The following is a 22,610-nucleotide window of genomic DNA, read 5'->3' on the forward strand; positions in this document are numbered from 1 at the left end:
AGAACACACTAACCATTATGGAAGGCTAACCAGAGAACACACTAAACATTATGGAAGGCTAACCAGAGAACACACTAAACATTATGGAAGGCTAACCAGAGAACACACTAACCATTATGGAAGGCTAACCAGAGAACACACTAAACATTATGGAAGGCTAACCAGAGAACACACTAAACATTATGGAAGGCTAACCAGAGAGCACACTAAACATGGAAGGCTAACCAGAGAGCACACTAAACATGGAAGGCTAACCAGAGAGCACACTAAACATTATGGAAGGCTAACCAGAGAACACACTAAACATTATGGAAGGCTAACTAGAGAGCACACTAAACATTATGGAAGGCTAACCAGAGAACACACTAAACATTATGGAAGGCTAACCAGAGAACACACTAAACATTATGGAAGGCTAACCAGAGAACACACTAAACATTATGGAAGGCTAACCAGAGAACACACTAAACATGGAAGGCTAACCAGAGAGCACACTAAACATGGAAACCAGAGAGCACACTAAACATTATGGGAGGCTAACCAGAGAACACACTAAACATTATGGAAGGCTAACCAGAGAGCACACTAAACATTATGGAAGGCTAACCAGAGAACACACTAAACATGGAAGGCTAACCAGAGAACACACTAAACATTATGGAAGGCTAACCAGAGAGCACACTAAACATTATGGAAGGCTAACCAGAGAACACACTAAACATGGAAGGCTAACCAGAGAGCACACTAAACATTATGGAAGGCTAACCAGAGAACACACTAAACATTATGGAAGGCTAACCAGAGAACACACTAAACATTATGGAAGGCTAACCAGAGAACACACTAAACATTATGGAAGGCTAACCAGAGAGCACACTAAACATTATGGAAGGCTAACCAGAGAACACACTAAACATTATGGAAGGCTAACCAGAGAACACACAAAACATTATGGAAGGCTAACCAGAGAACACACTAAACATGGAAGGCTAACCAGAGAGCACACTAAACATTATGAAAGGCTAACCAGAGAACACACTAAGCATTATGGAAGGCTAACCAGAGAACACACTAAACATTATGGAAGGCTAACCAGAGAGCACACTAAACATTATGGAAGGCTAACCAGAGAACACACTAAACATTATGGAAGGCTAACCAGAGAACACACTAAACATTATGGAAAGCTAACCAGAGAGCACACTAAACATTATGGAAGGCTAACCAGAGAACACACTAAACATTATGGAAGGCTAACCAGAGAACACACTAAACATTATGGAAGGCTAACCAGAGAACACACTAAACATTATGGAAGGCTAACCAGAGAACACACTAAACATTATGGAAGGCTAACCAGAGAACACACTAAACATTATGGAAGGCTAACCAGAGAGCACACTAAACATTATGGAAGGCTAACCAGAGAACACACTAAACATGGAAGGCTAACCAGAGAACACACTAAACATTATGGAAGGCTAACCAGAGAGCACACTAAACATTATGAAAGGCTAACCAGAGAGCACACTAAACATGGAAGGCTAACCAGAGAGCACACTAAACATTATGGAAGGCTAACCAGAGAACACACTAAACATTATGGAAGGCTAACCAGAGAGCACACTAAACATGGAAGGCTAATCAGAGAGCACACTAAACATTATGGAAGGCTAACCAGAGAACACACTAAACATTAAGGAAGGCTAACCAGAGAGCACACTAAACATTATGGAAGGCTAACCAGAGAACACACTAAACATGGAAGGCTAACCAGAGAGCACACTAAACATTATGGAAGGCTAACCAGAGAACACACTAAACATTATGGAAGGCTAACCAGAGAGCACACTAAACATTATGAAAGGCTAACCAGAGAGCACACTAAACATTATGAAAGGCTAACCAGAGAGCACACTAAACATTATGGAAGGCTAACCAGAGAACACACTAAACATTATGGAAGGCTAACCAGAGAGCACACTAAACATTATGAAAGGCTAACCAGAGAACACACTAAACATTATGGAAGGCTAACCAGAGAGCACACTAAACATTATGAAAGGCTAACCAGAGAACACACTAAACATTATGGAAGGCTAACCAGAGAGCACACTAAACATTATGGAAGGCTAACCAGAGAACACACTAAACATGGAAGGCTAACCAGAGAGCACACTAAACATTATGAAAGGCTAACCAGAGAACTCACTAAGCATTATGGAAGGCTAACCAGAGAGCACACTAAACATTATGGAAGGCTAACCAGAGAACACACTAAACATGGAAGGCTAACCAGAGAACACACTAAACATTATGGAAGGCTAACCAGAGAACACACTAAACATTATGGAAGGCTAACCAGAGAGCACACTAAACATTATGGAAGGCTAACCAGAGAACACACTAAACATGGAAGGCTAACTAGAGAACACACTAAACATTATGGAAGGCTAACCAGAGAACACACTAAACATTAAGGAAGGCTAACCAGAAAGCACACTAAACATTATGGAAGGCTAACCAGAGAACACACTAAACATGGAAGGCTAACCAGAGAGCACACTAAACATTATGGAAGGCTAACCAGAGAACACACTAAACATTATGGAAGGCTAACCAGAGAGCACACTAAACATTATGAAAGGCTAACCAGAGAGCACACTAAACATTATGAAAGGCTAACCAGAGAGCACACTAAACATTATGGAAGGCTAACCAGAGAACACACTAAACATGGAAGGCTAACCAGAGAGCACACTAAACATTATGGAAGGCTAACCAGAGAACACACTAAACATTATGGAAGGCTAACCAGAGAGCACACTAAACATTATGAAAGGCTAACCAGAGAGCACACTAAACATTATGAAAGGCTAACCAGAGAGCACACTAAACATTATGAAAGGCTAACCAGAGAACACACTAAACATTATGGAAGGCTAACCAGAGAGCACACTAAACATTATGGAAGGCTAACCAGAGAACACACTAAACATGGAAGGCTAACCAGAGAGCACACTAAACATTATGAAAGGCTAACCAGAGAACACACTAAGCATTATGGAAGGCTAACCAGAGAGCACACTAAACATTATGGAAGGCTAACCAGAGAACACACTAAACATGGAAGGCTAACCAGAGAACACACTAAACATTATGGAAGGCTAACCAGAGAACACACTAAACATTATGGAAGGCTAACCAGAGAGCACACTAAACATTATGGAAGGCTAACCAGAGAACACACTAAACATGGAAGGCTAACCAGAGAACACACTAAACATTATGGAAGGCTAACCAGAGAACACACTAAACATTAAGGAAGGCTAACCAGAGAGCACACTAAACATTATGGAAGGCTAACCAGAGAACACACTAAACATGGAAGGCTAACCAGAGAGCACACTAAACATTATGGAAGGCTAACCAGAGAACACACTAAACATTATGGAAGGCTAACCAGAGAGCACACTAAACATTATGAAAGGCTAACCAGAGAGCACACTAAACATTATGAAAGGCTAACCAGAGAGCACACTAAACATTATGGAAGGCTAACCAGAGAACACACTAAACATGGAAGGCTAACCAGAGAGCACACTAAACATTATGGAAGGCTAACCAGAGAACACACTAAACATTATGGAAGGCTAACCAGAGAGCACACTAAACATTATGAAAGGCTAACCAGAGAGCACACTAAACATTATGAAAGGCTAACCAGAGAGCACACTAAACATTATGGAAGGCTAACCAGAGAACACACTAAACATTATGGAAGGCTAACCAGAGAGCACACTAAACATTATGAAAGGCTAACCAGAGAACACACTAAGCATTATGGAAGGCTAACCAGAGAGCACACTAAACATTATGAAAGGCTAACCAGAGAACACACTAACCATTATGGAAGGCTAACCAGAGAACACACTAAGCATTATGGAAGGCTAACCAGAGAGCACACTAAACATTATGGAAGGCTAACCAGAGAACACACTAAACATGGAAGGCTAACCAGAGAACACACTAAACATTATGGAAGGCTAACCAGAGAACACACTAAACATTATGGAAGGCTAACCAGAGAGCACACTAAACATTATGGAAGGCTAACCAGAGAACACACTAAACATGGAAGGCTAACCAGAGAACACACTAAACATTATGGAAGGCTAACCAGAGAACACACTAAACATTAAGGAAGGCTAACCAGAGAGCACACTAAACATTATGGAAGGCTAACCAGAGAACACACTAAACATGGAAGGCTAACCAGAGAGCACACTAAACATTATGGAAGGCTAACCAGAGAACACACTAAACATTATGGAAGGCTAACCAGAGAGCACACTAAACATTATGAAAGGCTAACCAGAGAGCACACTAAACATTATGAAAGGCTAACCAGAGAGCACACTAAACATTATGGAAGGCTAACCAGAGAACACACTAAACATGGAAGGCTAACCAGAGAGCACACTAAACATTATGGAAGGCTAACCAGAGAACACACTAAACATTATGGAAGGCTAACCAGAGAGCACACTAAACATTATGAAAGGCTAACCAGAGAGCACACTAAACATTATGAAAGGCTAACCAGAGAGCACACTAAACATTATGAAAGGCTAACCAGAGAACACACTAAACATTATGGAAGGCTAACCAGAGAGCACACTAAACATTATGGAAGGCTAACCAGAGAACACACTAAACATGGAAGGCTAACCAGAGAGCACACTAAACATTATGAAAGGCTAACCAGAGAACTCACTAAGCATTATGGAAGGCTAACCAGAGAGCACACTAAACATTATGGAAGGCTAACCAGAGAACACACTAAACATGGAAGGCTAACCAGAGAACACACTAAACATTATGGAAGGCTAACCAGAGAACACACTAAACATTATGGAAGGCTAACCAGAGAGCACACTAAACATTATGGAAGGCTAACCAGAGAACACACTAAACATGGAAGGCTAACCAGAGAACACACTAAACATTATGGAAGGCTAACCAGAGAACACACTAAACATTAAGGAAGGCTAACCAGAGAGCACACTAAACATTATGGAAGGCTAACCAGAGAACACACTAAACATGGAAGGCTAACCAGAGAGCACACTAAACATTATGGAAGGCTAACCAGAGAACACACTAAACATTATGGAAGGCTAACCAGAGAGCACACTAAACATTATGAAAGGCTAACCAGAGAGCACACTAAACATTATGAAAGGCTAACCAGAGAGCACACTAAACATTATGGAAGGCTAACCAGAGAACACACTAAACATGGAAGGCTAACCAGAGAGCACACTAAACATTATGGAAGGCTAACCAGAGAACACACTAAACATTATGGAAGGCTAACCAGAGAGCACACTAAACATTATGAAAGGCTAACCAGAGAGCACACTAAACATTATGAAAGGCTAACCAGAGAGCACACTAAACATTATGGAAGGCTAACCAGAGAACACACTAAACATTATGGAAGGCTAACCAGAGAGCACACTAAACATTATGAAAGGCTAACCAGAGAACACACTAACCATTATGGAAGGCTAACCAGAGAGCACACTAAACATTATGAAAGGCTAACCAGAGAGCACACTAAACATTATGAAAGGCTAAACAGAGAACACACTAAGCATTATGGAAGGCTAACCAGAGAGCACACTAAACATTATGGAAGGCTAACCAGAGAGCACACTAAACATTATGAAAGGCTAACCAGAGAGCACACTAAACATTATGAAAGGCTAACCAGAGAGCACACTAAACATTATGGAAGGCTAACCAGAGAACACACTAAACATTATGGAAGGCTAACCAGAGAGCACACTAAACATTATGAAAGGCTAACCAGAGAACACACTAAGCATTATGGAAGGCTAACCAGAGAGCACACTAAACATTATGAAAGGCTAACCAGAGAACACACTAAACATTATGGAAGGCTAACCAGAGAGCACACTAAACATTATGGAAGGCTAACCAGAGAACACACTAAACATGGAAGGCTAACCAGAGAGCACACTAAACATTATGAAAGGCTAACCAGAGAACACACTAAGCATTATGGAAGGCTAACCAGAGAGCACACTAAACATTATGGAAGGCTAACCAGAGAACACACTAAACATGGAAGGCTAACCAGAGAACACACTAAACATTATGGAAGGCTAACCAGAGAACACACTAAACATTATGGAAGGCTAACCAGAGAGCACACTAAACATTATGGAAGGCTAACCAGAGAACACACTAAACATGGAAGGCTAACCAGAGAACACACTAAACATTATGGAAGGCTAACCAGAGAACACACTAAACATTAAGGAAGGCTAACCAGAGAGCACACTAAACATTATGGAAGGCTAACCAGAGAACACACTAAACATGGAAGGCTAACCAGAGAGCACACTAAACATTATGGAAGGCTAACCAGAGAACACACTAAACATTATGGAAGGCTAACCAGAGAGCACACTAAACATTATGAAAGGCTAACCAGAGAACACACTAAGCATTATGGAAGGCTAACCAGAGAGCACACTAAACATTATGAAAGGCTAACCAGAGAGCACACTAAACATTATGAAAGGCTAACCAGAGAACACACTAAGCATTATGGAAGGCTAACCAGAGAGCACACTAAACATTATGGAAGGCTAACCAGAGAGCACACTAAACATTATGAAAGGCTAACCAGAGAGCACACTAAACATTATGAAAGGCTAACCAGAGAGCACACTAAACATTATGGAAGGCTAACCAGAGAACACACTAAACATTATGGAAGGCTAACCAGAGAGCACACTAAACATTATGAAAGGCTAACCAGAGAACACACTAAGCATTATGGAAGGCTAACCAGAGAGCACACTAAACATTATGAAAGGCTAACCAGAGAACACACTAAACATTATGGAAGGCTAACCAGAGAGCACACTAAACATTATGGAAGGCTAACCAGAGAACACACTAAACATGGAAGGCTAACCAGAGAGCACACTAAACATTATGAAAGGCTAACCAGAGAACACACTAAGCATTATGGAAGGCTAACCAGAGAGCACACTAAACATTATGGAAGGCTAACCAGAGAACACACTAAACATGGAAGGCTAACCAGAGAACACACTAAACATTATGGAAGGCTAACCAGAGAACACACTAAACATTATGGAAGGCTAACCAGAGAGCACACTAAACATTATGGAAGGCTAACCAGAGAACACACTAAACATGGAAGGCTAACCAGAGAACACACTAAACATTATGGAAGGCTAACCAGAGAACACACTAAACATTAAGGAAGGCTAACCAGAGAGCACACTAAACATTATGGAAGGCTAACCAGAGAACACACTAAACATGGAAGGCTAACCAGAGAGCACACTAAACATTATGGAAGGCTAACCAGAGAACACACTAAACATTATGGAAGGCTAACCAGAGAGCACACTAAACATTATGAAAGGCTAACCAGAGAGCACACTAAACATTATGAAAGGCTAACCAGAGAGCACACTAAACATTATGGAAGGCTAACCAGAGAACACACTAAACATGGAAGGCTAACCAGAGAGCACACTAAACATTATGGAAGGCTAACCAGAGAACACACTAAACATTATGGAAGGCTAACCAGAGAGCACACTAAAAATTATGAAAGGCTAACCAGAGAGCACACTAAACATTATGAAAGGCTAACCAGAGAGCACACTAAACATTATGGAAGGCTAACCAGAGAACACACTAAACATTATGGAAGGCTAACCAGAGAGCACACTAAACATTATGAAAGGCTAACCAGAGAACACACTAAGCATTATGGAAGGCTAACCAGAGAGCACACTAAACATTATGAAAGGCTAACCAGAGAGCACACTAAACATTATGAAAGGCTAACCAGAGAACACACTAAGCATTATGGAAGGCTAACCAGAGAGCACACTAAACATTATGAAAGGCTAACCAGAGAACACACTAAACATTATGGAAGGCTAACCAGAGAGCACACTAAACATTATGGAAGGCTAACCAGAGAACACACTAAACATGGAAGGCTAACCAGAGAGCACACTAAACATTATGAAAGGCTAACCAGAGAACACACTAAGCATTATGGAAGGCTAACCAGAGAGCACACTAAACATTATGGAAGGCTAACCAGAGAACACACTAAACATGGAAGGCTAACCAGAGAGCACACTAAACATGGAAGGCTAACCAGAGAGCATACTAAACATTATGGAAGGCTAACCAGAGAGCACACTAAACATGGAAGGCTAACCAGAGAGCACACTAAACATTATGGAAGGCTAACCAGAGAACACACTAAACATTATGGAAGGCTAACCAGAGAACACACTAAACATTATGGAAGGCTAACCAGAGAACACACTAAACATTATGAAAGCCTAACCAGAGAGCACACTAAACATTATGGAAGGCTAACCAGAGAGTAGTACACTAAACATGATAACAGACTCATTAGGGAAGTGAACTCGACGGGGGGTAAAAGCTAAGACAACAGATCATCCGGTGTGAATGTGTTATTGGACGTGTGTATGGATTGTGAGGTTCTGACATGGAGAGGGATGGAGTTCCAGAGTTCAGGGTTTGCACTGCTAACAGCCCCGTCTCCCATGGAGCAGAAGCTGCTGGGATGGATGGTGTGGAGGCCAGCGTCGAAAGAGTGACATTTTGAGTGGCACTACAAACAAGACCTCATTTACAGTTGCTGCACTCCAGGGACTTAGTTGAGACGTCTTGCGATTGATATAAGGTACATTACAGCAGATGAAGAGAAGCTCTCCTTTAGATATCACCGTGGCAAACCACTCAGCACTTCTAATTCAATCTGAAGGTGGAGACGGAGCAGAGAGATCAAAGACAGCATTCATCTTCACCTGGTGGGAGAGCTGCACTCAGGAGATACATACAGTATGCATCTCTACAGCTGCACTAGTCTCACACGTCCTCATCATGACGTGACCTCAGCAAGGGGATATGTATATGAAACAGTAAATGGTTCACCCAAAAACAACTTCCTTTGTCAGTTCGTTCAGAGCACGCAAAACAACACGTACAGACGCTAGCTATCATGATCACCTCCGCAAATGTTTGTTTGATCAAATGTTTGATTAACCACTGAGTCTTGTCCCAAGACGGCAACAAAGAGAATCTTAATTTATTTTACCTTGATTTAAACTAGGCAAGTCAGTTAAGAACAAATTCTTATTTACAATGACGGCCAAGGAACAGTGGGTTAACTGCCTTGTTCACAGGCAAAACGACAGATTTTTACCTTGTCAGCTCAGGGACTCGATCTAGCAACCTTTCAGTTACTGGCCCAACGCTCGAACCACTAGGCTACCCTGCCGCCTTAATGGGATCACCAGCATAAAAAGAGGATACAATAATAAATGATATAAAACCAGGTTTGGTCGACTCACCACTAACTTTGACTGGGGGGCTCCTGACCAGTGGACTGCTGGACAGGCTGGTCAGAACCATGGCAGCTGTCACCTTGTCCATGTCCACTTCCTCCTCTGACTTCCTGTTAAAACAACAACAAACAGAGAATATTACTGTGCATGAAAACACAACAACAATAACAAACAGATAATGTGGCTGTATCCGAAATGACATCATATACAGCTCTGACCCAAAGCACGTAGCCTACATTGGTAATATGGCACAGCAATATAGTGCAATTTCAGATTCACTGGGCATGCCTCAAAACCATTCGTCAACTCCCCTTGTGAGACCGTGATATATTGGTTAGCTCATTAATACGATCCGGCAGCCTCTTTGTTCTACGTTGATGTCTGACAAATAACAGACATGCTGAATGTAAACATCGCCATGCGTCTCTTAATTGGCGTGAATTCACCAACGCAATGGATTCATCTCTTAATCCACCCCGCTGTACTCCCAACACACACACGCACACACACGCACACACACAAATTACTATTATAGAGAGCAGGGAGGTTGATAGAGGAGAATGACCTAAATCAATGTTCTGATGAAATTAATATGATGTCATTCATGGATTACATATAAATCACTGATGAACTTTACCCAGAACCCCCCCCCCCCACAGTTTCTGGTCACCTTGGTGTGTGTGTGTGTGTGTGTGTGTGTGTGTGTGTGTGTGTGTGTGTGTGTGTGTGTGTGTGTGTGTGTGTGTGTGTGTGTGTGTGTGTACGTAGATAATGCCACCAGGCCGTCCCTTTGGACAGCTCATGATTGCAGTCCCTCATATCTTTAAATGGATGAAATATTGTAGATTTCACCAACACAGTAAATATGTATGTGCACGCACACAGAGTAGTCTAGTGGTTATGATATGGGGAGATAATTACAAGCGATGGGGAGATGACAGGATTGTGAAAATTGTGAAATTCACGAACTTATTAAGAAAACACGCGGTCATCCCTACTGCCTATGGTCTGGTAGACTCTCTAAACACAAATGCATATCTTCTAAATGATGCCAGAGCGTTGCCGTGTAGGAGTGTAGGAGTGTTGTTGTGTGCCCCTGGCTGTCCGTCAATTCTAAAAACAAGAAAATGGTGCCGTCTGCTTTGCTTAATGGAAGGAATTTGAAATTATTTATACTTTTACTTTCGAAACTTAAGTATATTTTAGCAATGACATTTGCTTTTAATACTTAAGGATATTTAAAACCAAATGCTTTTAGACTTTTACTGGGTGACTTTGACTGTTACTCAAGTATGACTATTGGGTACTTTTTATACTGAAGAACTAGAACTTCATCCTCTCTCTTGTACCTGACCAAGTTCCTTTAAAGGGATACTGTAAGATTCCATTTTTGTATTTACCTAAGTTAGAGGTATTTTTGCGAGCCAATGCTAACTAGTGTTAGCGCAAAGCAGAAGTAGAAAAGTAGTAGGCATTCTCATTTGACTCTGGGTAAGTAGAAAAACGTCTTAATTGCCAGAAACTCACAGTATCCCTTTAAATAGAGTAGAGCTGTGAACCAAGCAGTCTGCCTGCCCTGCTAAACTGGCGGGGGGGGGGGGTTGATATCACAGGGTTTAGAACAGCCTGTACTCCAGCCCACTGCCCCTCATTAGCAGACACAGGGTTAGGTCTACCCCCTCATTGGGGTTTGGTTGGTGGGCAGGGGGTAAATGGGAGAGATGGCCATCAGCCAGAGAGAAGCAGTCTGTCTACAGTCTGATGACATCTGTTGAACTTACACTGTTCCACCAGACAGACAGATGTGCTAACAACTTTCTTGTGGTTGACTGACTGTCCAAACTCTAGAAGACAAATGGCTTAGTAGGGTTGGCGGGGTGGTGGGAGAAAGGCAATCTGAGTGAAAAGGAGAGAGAGAGAAACCAATACCTACCCTCCTTCCCACTCACGAGACATCTGTGCCTTTGTCTTTAATGGTTCCATTGAGGATCCACTCGACAGCCAGCACCCTCCTTGCCCTGTTCCCTGTCCCAGCCCGGGATGTTTCCAGTTTCTGGAACACCACCAGGTGTTTCTGGAACACCAGCAGGTGTTTCTATAACACCAGCAGGTGTTTCTATAACACCAGCAGGTGTTTCTATAACACCACCAGGTGTTTTTCTTGAACACCACCAGGTGTTTCTGGAACACCACCAGGTGTTTCTGGAACACCACTAGGTGTTTCTGGAACACCACCAGGTGTTTCTATAACACCACTAGGTGTTTCTATAACACCACCAGGTGTTTCTGGAACACCACCAGGTGTTTCTTTAACACCACCAGGTGTTTCTGGAACACCACCAGGTGTTTCTATAACACCACCAGGTGTTTCTGGAACACCACTAGGTGTTTCTGGAACACCACTAGGTGTTTCTATAACACCACCAGGTGTTTCTATAACACCACCAGGTGTTTCTGGAACACCACCAGGTGTTTCTGGAACACCACCAGGTGTTTCTGGAACACCACCAGGTGTTTCTATAACACCACCAGGTGTTTATAACACCACCAGACGTTTGATGGGACATAACCAGCTCCGTACTGTACAGTGGACACACTAGCCATCTCCTCAGATGTACCGCATCAGAAAACAACATTAACACGAGTCTCTTCCTGCATGTCTAAAATGAGTTTGGCTAAGACCATTTGAACACTGACTCACGACGCATACTGTAATAGTTCTGCGAACTCATGAACATTTGCTTGTATAATTAATGACAAGTTATCTTCTAAACACAGACCACTTACTGTTGTTGTAGTTCAGCTAACTTAACTAACCAATGACAATTAAACGAGAGGTTTTGATCCAGAACAAACAACCGTTTCTCTCTTTAGATAAGACGTGACGTGGGGAGTTTGACATGGAACATCAGTACAGACTTTCCAGGTATAATGTGTCACACACGCACACACGCACACGCACACACACACACACACAAACACACACACACACACATCTGGAAACTTAATTCTCTGTGTCATCGAAAACCATTAATCAAAAATAATGAAGCCAATTTAACTATCTGCTGGGAATTCCCCCCAAACTCTGCCTAGTGAGAGCCCTCCTTCCTATTGCTACACTCAACCTCCCCCTCACCTCTGAGAATGAACTCTGTTTTGCTCTCTCTCCTTCCACTCAACTCTGTTTTGAGCTGGGTGTAAAACAGGGAGAGGAGAGCAGGGGGCCCCAGAGGAGGGGTATTTGGGGCTCCAGCGGAGGGTTAGAGGGGGCTCCCCAGTCTCTTTGATGTGGGCGTAGAGTGGGGCAGCTCATCTTTAATTACAGTCGCTGGCCTATGACGCTAATTTCCTCTTGAATATTTGACTATAAATCAGACACCTCCTGCGAAAAGCTAAACACCTTCCAATCTCTCTCTCCCTCTTATCTACTCGGATGATACTTCTATCATCTGTCCACACACGCACACATACAGCACAGATCTATGAATGACATAGGGCAAGGACATGAAGGACATTAAGACTAACCTCCCACCACACACGGAAGAGATGCATTCCAGACAGGCCATGCCTTCATCTCACAGGGGTTGTGGATAATAAGAGAGCGAGAGCATTCTGTTTTGACTTCCACATCAGATCTTTCCTCCTTTCATTTGAGTTAGTGTGTTTAGCAGGTGTGTTTTTGCATGTCACTGTCTGAGTGTGCGTGTGTACATGCGTGTTTGTGCATGGGTCTGTGTGCTTATAGTCTGATGCTTTAAGGGCACTGTTACAGCCTTATCTAAAATGTATTTTAAAATAAAATAAAAAATCTCAATCTGCACACAATAACCCATTACGACAAGGCGAAAACAGGTTTTTAGAAATGTTTGAAAAATGTAATAAAACAGAAATACCTTATTTACAGTATTCAGACCCTTTGCTATGAGACTGGAAATTCAGCTCAGGTGCATCCTGTTTCCATTGATCATCCTTGAGATGTTCCTACAAATTGATTTGAGTCCACCTGTGGTAAATTCTATTGATTAGACACACACCTGTCTATATAAAAGGTCCCACATTTGGCAGTGTATGTCAGAGCAAAAACCAAGCAATGACGTCAAAGGAATTGTACATAGAGCTCAGAGAAAGGATTGTGTTGAAGCACAGATTTGGGGAACGGTACCAAAAAATGTTCAAGAACACACTGGCCTCCATCATCCTTAAATAGAAGAAGTTTGGAACCACCAAGACTCTTCCTAGAGCTGGTCGCCTGGCCAAACTGAGCAATTGGGGGAGAAGGGCCTTGGTCAGGGAGATGACCAAGAACCCAATTGTCACTCTGACAGAGCTCACAGAGTTCGTTCCTCTGTGGAGATGGGAGAACCTTCCAGAAAGACTCTGCAGCACTCCACCAATTTATAGGGCCCTATGATATCCGCGATGCGGAAAACGCAGACGGGATCGCAGAATTTGGTAATAAAAATGGAATCAACTGGAAAACGTGGAATATTGCAGAATTTTCCATAATTTGGCTGAATTTTTTACATTTATTGTATTAACCTAAATTATTTCATAATTGTAAAATTAGAGACGAGTAGGCCTAGAGAATTAATTCCGTTTTCCGGGGGGTCAGTCGTGCGTTGGACTCTTATGTCACCTCACACCTCACGAAGAGGCCATCTGAGACGCCCAGTCGTCAAAAAAACAAAAAAAGTTGACCCGAAACCCTAAATTCAGAGCAGAGCAATACCCAACGAACCATCGAGTCAGGCGATAAGCTGTTTTGAAAATTATGTCAACATACTATTGATTGGACCCGTAAAAATAAGTGTGTGATGACCACTTAAAGTCTAAAGCCCATGTGAAGAAGAAGTTAAAGCACCGTGTTGGCCAGAACATGCCTCTTCAAAGGACCATTACTAGTGCATCAGCAGATTCAAGACCAGGAATTACTCAGGATTTTGTGGCTGTGTGTGCCGAGTCTGATATCCCCTTTGAAAAGCTAAGAAAGCCAAGGCCGTTTCTAGTGAAGCATTGCAAACAGGGAGGAGCGTTGCCCAAAAATGAGAGCAGTCTCCGTCAAACTCACCTGCCCCGTGTGTTTGACCAACATATGACTGCCCTTCTACAGAAGATCCGTGGGAAGAAGTTTGCGGTGGTTGTTGACAAGACAACAGATGCAAGGGATTTCAGCGTTCTAAATATGGTCATTGGTGAGTTCACTTAACAGCCTATTAACATAGCCTACATTTACATTCTGCACGTTGAATTGTCCGCATGCAAATTGTGATATTCCAAACGACGAGCTATGGTGGGGAAATATAGCGATGCATAATGTCAGCAGCTGTCTGCCTCTCCAATTAGGTAACTATCGCTGTATCTATATTGTGTTTACACTTGAAATGTAAATAACACTTATTTTGGTTAAAACATCATTAAACGTTTTTTCCTTATCTTTCATTGAAGGTGTTGAAAACCAGTACTACCTGGTGGATGTCATTTTCATGGACAAATGCAACTCCTCAACGTTTTCCCAGGCTATACTAGCCTCCCTCCACAGCAACCATCTGAACCTGAATGATGCCTGGGCAGTGGACACAGATAATGTCTCCTACTGCCTGAAGTCATACAAGGAGGTTCTGAAAGGAGAGATGCCCAACAGTGTCCATGTAACCGGTCTCTACCATGTCAATCTGGTGTGTGAGACCGGACAGCACTACTAATACTTCTCTGAAGTTGCATCACTTGTGACATGGATGAGATCTGTCTTCTTCAAGAAGTCTGCCAGAAAGAGAAGATGGATGAGCTTCCTCATTATGAAGGAGTTTGTGCAGGACAAGGCTCCTCCTGAAGCACTGAGCTCCAGATGGAATAGCTGGTTTGAGGCAGTGAGCTCCAGATGGAATAGCTGGTTTGAGGCAGTGCCAAGCAGAGTATGTTCATCTGTACAGAGAGTTTTTGTTGGCAGAAAAGTCATTATCCCAGGCATTCACATACCTCCTCATCCAGCTGGAAACAGGAGAGAAGGTGCAGGCCCTCACTGTTAAAATGACCTTCATCTCAGAGGGCTGCTCCAAATGGATGACAGCTCTGTCAATCCTAGAAGGAACACACTGTCCCACAGCAGTGTCTGCATACAATGTCATGTAGGATCTGGGCTCTTACCTAGTGAATGGAACGGCAAAAACATGTGGGTATGGTGCCAAAACAGATGAGCTATTGAGAAGGATGGGGATTGGAGAGAGGAGGGAGGTGCTTGACCATCTCCATGATGCATTCCACTTGGCCTTCACAAAGTTGTCAAAGCATTGGGACACACATCCAGCCAGAGAGATCTACAGGTTGGCTAGGGAGTTCGATCCGAGGCAGACTCCAGCATGGGAAAGCAGATTGAAGCATACACACAACTGAAACCCATGGCAAGCCCACCAACAGAGCTGAGTGAAGAATGGATTGCCTATCACCACTGTGTGTCCAGGGAGCCCTCACCTGCTTTGGAGCTTGCTGATTACTAGAGGGGCCTGAGTGTGAGTTTCCCAAGAGTTGCAGAAGTGGCAGTGCCCTACATCTACTTCCCAGTCAGTTCAGTCGACTGTGAGAGGAGTTTCAGCTAAAATAAGACTCTGCTCACAGACAAGCGAGAGACACTCACCGAGCTCAACACAAAGAGGCTGACAATCATGTACTTCAATAGAGATGTCTGTCATAGATGGAAAACTTACAATGGACAAACATAGGACCTCATAAAGTAGTTCCATAAGTTTTGCCTATTGCTGCATTGCTGCCTAGATTCTTGCATTAATCTTTTTTTCTCCATTTATAATGAAACACTTATGTGAAGCACTTTATTTTACAAAAAACATTGAATGCAACATTTAAAAAAAAAAAAAAAATTTTTTTACACATAAGTATAACTCTAGGTTTTGCCTATTGCTTGTTGCATTGTTCCCTTTATTCTTGCATTACTTTTTAATAATTAAACACTTAGTAGAACTCTGGATTGAAGCACTTGCCTTGATAAAAAAAATAGTGCAATATTGTGCTGCATCATTACAAATGTACTCCTTGTATACTCTTATCTTATTAAATTGTTGACGTTTTATTCATTCACATTATTAGACACGCTTTCTGATGATGAAATTTGAATTCAGAATTAAGAAAAAAAACTGAATGAGGAAAAAATAAAACTGAATTTGAAAAAAAATAAAATGGATTTCATAGGGCCCTAAATTTATGGTAGAGTGGCCAGACGGAGGCCACTCTTCAGTGAAAAGGCACATAACAGCCCGCTTGGAGTTTGCCAAAAGGCACCTAAAGGACTCTCAGACCATGAGAAACAAGATTCTGAAGGTAGCATCAAGCTGGGAGAATGTTTTTCAGCAGCTGAGAGACTGGGAGCTGTAGAATGCCCAGGACCTCAGACTGGGGCAAAGGTTCACCTTCCAACAGGACAATGACCCTAAACACACAGCCAAGACAACGCAAGAGTGGCTTCGGGACAATCTCTGAATGTACTTGAGTGGCTCAGCCAGAGCCAGGACTTGAACCCGAACATCTCTGGAGAGACCTGAAAATAGCTGTGCAGCAACGCTCCCAATCCAACCTGACAGAGCTTGAGAGGATCTGCAGAGAAGAATTGGAGAAACTCCCCAAATACAAGTGTGCCAAGTTTGTCGCGTCATACCAAAGAAGACTTGAGGCTGTAATCGCTGCCAAAGGTGCTTCAACAAAGTACAGAGTAAAGGGTCTGAAAACTTATGTAAATGTAATTTCAGTTTTAAATTTTAATACATACAACAACAAAAAAAGTTTTTTTGCTTTGTCATTATGGGGTATTGTGTGTAGATTGATTAGGGGGGAATTATTTGATCCTTTCTAGAATAAGGCTGTAGCGTAACAAAATGTGGAAGAGGTCTGAATACATGCCGAATGCACTGTACATTTAGGACTGCTCAACTAAAAAATATATTGGTCGACCAATAGCATATTGACCAAACAATCGTCCAGTCGACTAAATGGGGTCAGCCAAGTATGTTTGTTAGCTAGCCAGACAGTTTTAGAGGAATGATTCCATAAATGGTTCAAATTAACTGCCAATGTGTCAACATCCCATTCAAACAATGCAGTCAATCCACAGCCACACTGGCTGAAAACAGTTGATGACAGGACTGAGACAAGTTGGAAATGCAACAAGTACTGATATTGTATTTCATTTAAATTATTTCACCTATATTTAACCAGGTATGTCAGTTGAGAACAAGTTCTCATTTACAACTGCGACCTGGCCAAGATAAAGCAAAGCAGTACGACACAAACAACACAGAGTTACACATGGGATAAACAAACGTATAGTCAATAAAAAATATAAAGTCTATTTACACGGGATAAGACAAAGACAAACACACACGTCCGACTGCTACGCCATCTTGGGATTTTCTTTTGTATCACATAACACTCACAGCTTTCTGAGAAAACAAAAATGGAGACTGGTCTGTTTACATATACTGTATTTTACATGCCATTTATACAGAGAATTGGTAGAAAACCTGTATAAACTGTATTTGGGATTATTTAACAATATTTTAGGTTGACAATAATTCCATTGCACAATGTCTGATACATCACGTCTTACTGTTCCCTGCATCAGTAAAAAGGGTTATGACTCTGCCATTCATTCATATTAGACTGGTTTCCCAGCAATAAGGAATCGGCCCAGAAGTGGCCCGATGCACATTTAAATAAATCTATACAAAATTACCCCATTTAGTCATTTTAAATATGACTATTATACATTTAATGCATACAAATTATACCCATCCACCCCAAAACAATGTAGGTTGGAGGAAACAGCGTACACCTGGTGACTGTGTCGGTGTGCATGTGTCTGACCTGCTGGCATGGGTATCAAACTAGAATCTGTAGCAACACAGTGTCTTAGACGGCTGCACCACTCAGGCAGCTCCATCCAGTTTTTAATGCTTATCAATTGCCTTGCACAAAGTATCAAAATACTAAAATACCAAATTATGATGATCCAAACTTCTTTGAAAATATATATAAGAATTGATCAACTCTACAAGCAACACTAGACAATATTATTATGGTGGGAGATTTTTAAACGGTTTTAAATACATCTATGGACCGTAAAGGAGGAGCATCCCGTGCATCCAGCAAAGACAGAGGTGTTGCTAATATTTACGATAGCAAATTAAAATTTACAGAAAAAAAATGCAGTTTTCGTCTTTTGAGCTTCTAGTCATGAAATCTATGCAAGCTACTCAATCACTTTTTATAGCTACTGTTTACAGGCCTCCTGGGCCATATACAGCGTTCCTCACTGAGTTCCCTGAATTCCTATCGGACATTGTAGTCATAGCAGATAATATTCTAATTTTTGGTGATTTTAATATTCACATGGAAAAGTCCACAGACCCACTCCAAAAGGCTTTCGGAGCCATCATCGACTCAGTGGGTTTTGTCCAACATGTCTCTGGACCTACTCACTGTCACAGTCATACTCTGGACCTAGTTTTGTCCCATGGAATAAATGTTGTGGATCTTAATGTTTTTCCTCATAATCCTGGACTATCGGACCACCATTTTATTATGTTTGCAATCGCAACAAATAATCTCCTCAGACTCCAACCAAGGAGCATCAAAAGTTGTGCAATAAATTCTCAGACAACACAAAGATTCCTTGATGCCCTTCCAGACTCCCTCTGCCTATCCAAGGACGTCAGAGGACAAAAATCAGTTAACCACCTAACTGAGGAACTCAATTTAACCTTGCGCAATACCCTAGATGCAGTTGCACACCTAAAAACATTTCTCATAAGAAACTAGCTCCCTGGTATACAGAAAATACCCGCTTCCAGAAAATTGGAACGAAATGGCACCACACCAAACTGGAAGTCTTCCGACTAGCTTGGAAAGACAGTACCATGCAGTATCGAAGAGCCCTTACTGCTGCTCGATCATCCTATTTTTCCAACTTAATTGAGGAAAATAAGAACAATCCGAAATGTCTTTTTGATACTGTCGGAAAGCTAACTAAAAAGCAGCATTCCAAGTGAGAACGGCTTTCACTTCAGCAGTAATAAATTCATGAACTTCTTTGAGGAAAAGATCATGATCATTAGAAAGCAAATTACGGACTCCTCTTTAAATCTGCCTATTCCTCCAAAGCTCAGTTGTCCTGAGTCTGCACAACTCTGGACCTAGGATAAAGAGAGACACTCAAGTGTTTTATACTTTGTACTATATCTCTTGACACAATGATGGAAATAATCATGGCCTCAAACTTCAAGATGCATACTGGACCCTATTCCAACTAAACTACTGAAAGAGCTGCTTCCTGTGCTTGGCCCTCCTACGTTGAACATAATATCCACCGGATGTGTACCAAACTCACTAAAGGTTGCTGGAATAAAGCCTCTCCTGAAAAAACCAAACCTTGACCCAGAAAATACAAAAAACTAAGCAACTCACTGCCTTCCTGAAGACAAACAATGTATACGAAATGCTTCAGTCTGGTTTTAGACCCCATCATAGCACTGAGACTGCACTTGTGAAGGTGGTAAATTACCTTTTAATGGCATCAGACTGAGGCTCTGCATCAGTCCTCGTGCTCCTAGACCTTAGTGCTGATTTTGATACCATCAATCACCACATTCTTTTGGAGAGATTGGAAACCCAAATTGGTCTACACGGACAAGATCTGGCCTGGTTTAGAGCTTATCTGTCGGAAAGATATCAGTTTGTCTCTGTAGATGGTTTGTCCTCTGACAAATCAACTGTAAATGTCGATGTTCCTCAAGGTTCCGTTTTAGTACCACTATTGTTTTCACTATATATTCAACCTTTTTGGGATGTCATTCGAAAACAATGTTAACTTTCACTGCTATGTAGCTGACACACAGCTGTACATTTCAATGAAACATGGTAAAGCACCAAAATTGCCCTCGCTAGAAGCCTGTGTTTCAGACATAAGGAAGTGGATGGCTGCAAACTTTTACTTTTAAACTCGGACAAAACAAAGATGCTTGATCTAGGTCCCAAGAAACAAAGAGATCTTCTGTTGAATCTGACAATTAATCTTGATGGTTGTACAGTCATCTCAAATAAAACTGTGAAGGACCTCAGCGTTACTCTGGACCCTGATCTCTCTTTTGAAGAACATATCAAGACTGTTTCAAGGACAGCTTTTTTCCATCTACATATCATTGCATAAATCAGAAACCTTCTGTCCAAAAATGATGCAGAAAAATTAATCCATGCTTTTGTTACTTCTAGATTAGACTACTGCAATGCTCTACTTTCCGGCTACGCAGATAAAGCACGGAATAAACTTCAGTTAGTGCTAAACATGGCTGCTTAGAATCATGACTAGAACCAAAAAATGTGATCATATTACTCCAGTGCTAGCCTCTCTACACTGGCTTCCTGTTAAGGCAAGGGCTGATTTCAAGGTTTTACTGCTAACCTACAAAGCATTACATGGGCTTGCGCCTACCTATCTTTCCGATTTGGTTCTGCCGTACATACCTACACGTACGCTATGGTCACAAGACGCAGGCCTCCTAATTGTCCCTAGAATTTCTCAGCAAACAGCTGGAGGCAGGGCTTTCTCCTATAGAGCTCCATTTTTATGGAACGGTCTGCCTACCCATGTGAGAGACGCAAACTCGGTCTCAACCTTTAAGTCTTTACTGAAGACTCATCTCTTCAGTGGGTCATATGATTGAGTGTAGTCTGGTGAACGGAAAGGCTCTGGAGCAACAAACCGCCCTTGCTGTCTCTGCCTGGCCGGTTCCCCTCTCTCCACTGGGATTCTCTGCCTCTAACCCTATTACAGGGGCTGAGTTACTGGCTTACTGGTGCTCTTTCATGCCGTCCCTAGGAGGGGTGCGTCACTTGAGTGGGTTGAGTCACTGACGTGATCTTCCTGTCTGGGTTGGCGCTTCCCCTTGGGTTGTGCCGTGGCGGAGATCTTTGTGGGCTATACTCAGACTTTTCTCAGGATGGTAAGTTGGTGGTTGAAGATATCCCTCTAGTGCTGTGGGGGCTGTGCTTTGGCAAAGTGGGTGGGATTATATCCTTCCTGTTTGGCCCTGTCCGGGGGTATCATCGGATGGGGCCACAGTGTCTCCTGACCCCTCCTGTCTCAGCCTCCAGTATTTATGCTGCAGTAGTTTGTGTTGGGGGGCTAGGGACAGTTTGTTATATCTGTAGTACTTCTCCTGTCTTATCCAGTGTCCTGTGTGAATTTAAGTATGCTCTCTCTGGCATGATGACTCCTTGCTGTCCCCAGTCCACCTGGCCGTGCTGCTGCTCCAGTTTCAACTGTTCTGCCTGCGGCTATGGAACCCTGACCTGTTCACCGGACGTGCTACCTGTCCCAGACCTGCTGTTTTCAACTCTCTAGAGACAGCAGGAGCGGTAGAGATACTTCTAATGATCGGCTATAAAAAGCCAACTGACATTTACTCCTGAGGTGCTGACTTACTGCACCCTCGACAACTACTGTGATTATTATTATTTGACCATGCTGATCATTTATGAACATTTGAACATCCGGGCCCTGTTCTGTTATAATCTCCACCCGGCACAGCCAGAAGAGGACTGGACACCCCTCATAGCCTGGTTCCTCTCTAGGTTTTGGTTCCTCTCTAGGTTACCAAAAGTAAAAAAAAAAGTGCTGATAGGTGACAGAATGTGGTCAGACCATCACATAATTGGCATATATACTACCCCTACAGAATTTCCATGTGGGCAAGGATATTGGAAATTTAATCAAACCCTACTGGATGATAAATTGTTTTTAACTAGGATAGAAGAATTTATAACTGACTTTTTCTGACATAATTGGTACAGCAGATTACCTTATTGTATGGGACACTTTTAAAATGTGCCTTTAGTGGTCACGCAATTCAGCACTCATCTCTAAAACAAAAGCAATTTAGGTCAAATGAGACCATATTAACAAAGGAAATTGAAGGACAAACAGAACAGATGGATAGCAATAAAAACTGTACCATAGAGGCACAGAGTAAGTTAGAGGAAACACAAAAAGAAACGGAGGAACTTATTCAAGAAATATCCAGTGTAATATATTACAAAAATAAAATGAACTGGATGGAATATGGGGAAAGAAATGCACCA

At 42.1% G+C, this 22,610-nt stretch overlaps 1 protein-coding gene across 1 annotated transcript in view; it reads right to left on the reverse strand.

Moving 5' to 3' along the window:
* LOC135551908 (zinc finger protein 704-like) overlaps positions 1-22,610 on the reverse strand; it is a 104,204-nt gene that overhangs the window by 18,507 nt on the left and 63,087 nt on the right. Inside the window, exon 3 of the mRNA XM_064983191.1 lies at positions 9,477-9,580. Within this exon, the coding sequence (XP_064839263.1) occupies positions 9,477-9,580 (104 nt within the window). The remainder of the gene's footprint in view (positions 1-9,476; positions 9,581-22,610) is intronic.

This window comes from Oncorhynchus masou, chromosome 13, assembly GCF_036934945.1.
Source record: "Oncorhynchus masou masou isolate Uvic2021 chromosome 13, UVic_Omas_1.1, whole genome shotgun sequence".
NCBI classification, from domain to species: Eukaryota; Metazoa; Chordata; class Actinopteri; order Salmoniformes; family Salmonidae; genus Oncorhynchus; species Oncorhynchus masou.